Here is a 3,172-nt window from a genome sequence, read left to right as displayed (position 1 = left end):
AGCCACCCACTCAATCACTTACTCAATCACTCAGTCAGACATCCGCTTAGTTACTCAATCAGACACTCACTCAATCACTTAACGCATACAGTGGCGCGCTTGGGTCGACGATTTAGCTCCTGTGGAATATTTTACAGCCTTTAAAGACACCGGAACTTTGTGTATTGCAAAAAGGGAACAGTAATTATTGCTATTTCTAAAAAAACAACCAAAAAAACCCCGATTCTTCACATTGGAAGAAGCGGATTAGCTCTGAGAGTTCTTCATGACTGCAATCAACATTAAATAGTTAGGGCGCCTGAAACTACGTGGGGAAAACACTAGTGATGCCTGATACTAATTAAGAAATACGTTTATGTTGTCGGTACTACTTAGCCGTAGAGACGTGACCAAAGTAAGGGGCCGTCACCTACAGCTGATGTCCTCCAGATACGTGGTTTAAGGGTGCAGTAAGCAGTCATTCTTCAACAAATAGCTTTCGTAAATAACGTTAACACATTTGAACTATAAAATGAAGTTTATAGGCCATTGAGGCCTCCCGTAATGTTTATGACATTCCGTGATTGAGCAAACTACCCACAATTCAACAAATATAATTCTTCCGCCTTGAGCTCATTCCATACTATCAAGTGGCCTCTGTCGAACGTGTCGTCACTTCCTATATCCAATAATACCCGGGAATTTTGTCCCATTTAGGGACCTACTCCTGTATATAAGGACATATGTGTTTTGTCAACATGCATGCTCTGCTAGAACACTGACACCTGCGTCCACGCATCATTCCTCAATAAGCCAGGGAATATTCAACATGAAGACACTTGTCCTTCTGTGTCTGTTTGGGTCGATAATGACTTATACGCTAGCCCTGAGGAGGGCTTTCAGGGTGAGGCGAACATCGGTCAACTGCACCATTCCTGAAGATATCAACACGATGTTCGCTGAACTAAACACACACCTCAACACATCCATGTTCCTCCAAGTTAACTCGGCGTTAACACGCTACCTCCCGAATGAACTCAACACCAACCTCGTCTTCGACAGAATGCACAGATACGGGGGGAGGACGTGTCCGGATGTCGTCACGGAAGACGTGAACGCCCCGTTGTCTGAACGCTCTCTGTGTCCGTGGTATTACGAGGCTGACGAAATGCCCGCTGGTCACTACCCATCCGTCATCCCCCAGGCCACCTGTAAATGTACTAACTGTGTCCAGCACAGCCGTAGTGGGTGCGAGAGGGTGTCCACCACGGTTCGGGTGTTGAAGGAGACTGGTTGCATGGCTGGGTTCCAGACCTACACAGCGGAGCTAAGGGTCCACCATGTCGGGTGTGTCTGTGTTGGGCGCCGTCTCGAAAGTAATCCTGCGCCATTAACCACTACAACAGCACCAACGCCTAACCCATGTGGTGCATGGGGATGTGCTGACTGACAAACCACATCGCTGTTGGGAACCTCATTCCCAACATTTCACGCACATTATCATACATCATTCTTCAATGAACGACCGACGAGTAACGACATTTTCTGCTACCTTCTAGAACTACAACAACAAAGACGACCCCAGCTATATCAACACGGCGCTGCTACGCCCTGTTCCTTTCACTACAATGATGACAGCTGCAACCAAACCGACGTCATTGCCATCACCTACTAATTCCAGCACCTTGTCCACGACATAGGCCAGCATGGCGACGTGTTCCACTGCTCCATCCGAGAACTTCTGTTCATCACATATCACACGTTGTTGAAACATATACTTATGTCATTCAAAATATTTAGCATCAAGTATGCTGGAAATAACCTTCACCATCACCTCATCGTCATCATCGTCATCATCGACAGCAGCAGCACCATCATCAGCACCTTCTTTAAAATACAACCACCATGAACACTACCACTACGGGTAATAACTTTCATTACCACTAGATTTATCATCATCATCATCATCATCATCATCACGACTGTTATACTGAGCCAAAGAAATTCAGTTACCTGTTTCTCTTCTCTGTTCACCTAATCTCACTGCTACAACTAGCGTCAACTTAAGGCAATACTTATGTTGTCATGCAGATACAGGAGATAAGCACGAGTGTGCGGACTTACACCCCCGGCGTTCCAGGTCGTGGGTTCGAGTCCCAGTTTGCTACGGCAAAGTTTCTAAACTTGTGAGCACCATACCCATGTTGGTGATTTTAACCGTGGTCAAGGCTACGTTATATGTCGTTATATATCGGCGCTGCTTCTCCAATCAGCATCGTACTCACTAACACCAAGTAGCATGTAGCATTGACTGAGCGATGCTTGTCCTCAGTTAAGGTATAGAGCTGTAAAATAACCGTTTTCTTTTTTCACAACTCAGATTGATAGCATCATTTTCACATATCATTTGGGTGTCGATAATACTTGTACATAGTTGTCTCCCTTGGTGCTCAGGATACGCTGTTTGTTACGCCGTCCCCATGATCGACAGTGTGGACTTTCCTGCACGATAAGCTGACGTACCGTGTTATGCTAGTGTCTGAAATGCTGCTATGTGTTACGGTGAATTCACGACATAACGAGAGTTAAAATCGTTAGACTATTATCAGGAATGTCGTTCACACTATCGCAATATTACTGAACATCCACAAATGTAACTTAGGAACAGATAAGGTTCATATTTCAGTTATATGTAGGATAAGTGGTCTTGTTTTTGCTGTTTGATGGTTACAAATGGGACATCTTGTTTGTTTTTCCATATGTTTATTATTCATTATTTATTATGTGCATCATCGTGTGTAAATGTATGTATTACAAGTACACCTGGTTCATGTCACCTTCTCTCACCTGATATTATAAAACATTTCATACTCATCGTTTGTTCCAGGTCGTGAATTAGTATTTTTAATAAAGTGTAAAAGCCCTTGAACGTGTTCACAGTGCAGTTCTTCTTTCTCAGATCTCAGTCAAACAACAGGTGTCGTTTTGAGGTTTTGAAGATTTTGGCTCTCCGAAATACATTTTCTAACAAATTCTTGAGTCAACATTTGGTCTGATTACATCCATGAATGTGGACAAGCTGTACACCATTGAATGATATTTTAGCTGAGACTATGATGATCATGAACACCCACACTTAACGAGACATCCTTCGATAGTGCATAGTTTTGGATGTTTATAGTGACTTGCAATC

At 43.5% G+C, this 3,172-nt stretch overlaps 1 protein-coding gene across 1 annotated transcript; it reads left to right on the top strand.

Moving 5' to 3' along the window:
* Positions 1–847: 847 nt before the first annotated feature.
* LOC137277846 (interleukin 17-like protein) lies at positions 848–1,429 on the top strand. The gene has a single exon (XM_067809814.1). It carries the CDS (start codon positions 848–850, stop codon positions 1,427–1,429), a length of 582 nt encoding a protein of 193 aa, XP_067665915.1.
* The last annotated feature ends 1,743 nt before the right edge of the window (positions 1,430–3,172 follow it).

The sequence above is a fragment of the Haliotis asinina genome, chromosome 1, assembly GCF_037392515.1.
Source record: "Haliotis asinina isolate JCU_RB_2024 chromosome 1, JCU_Hal_asi_v2, whole genome shotgun sequence".
Classification (NCBI taxonomy): Eukaryota; Metazoa; Mollusca; class Gastropoda; order Lepetellida; family Haliotidae; genus Haliotis; species Haliotis asinina.
This window is presented reverse-complemented; position numbering and strand designations above follow the sequence as displayed.

Excerpts from the sequence above, each read along its gene's own strand:
- LOC137277846 (XM_067809814.1), top strand. The coding sequence starts at position 848 with ATGACTTATACGCTAGCCCTGAGGAGGGCTTTCAGGGTGAGGCGAACA.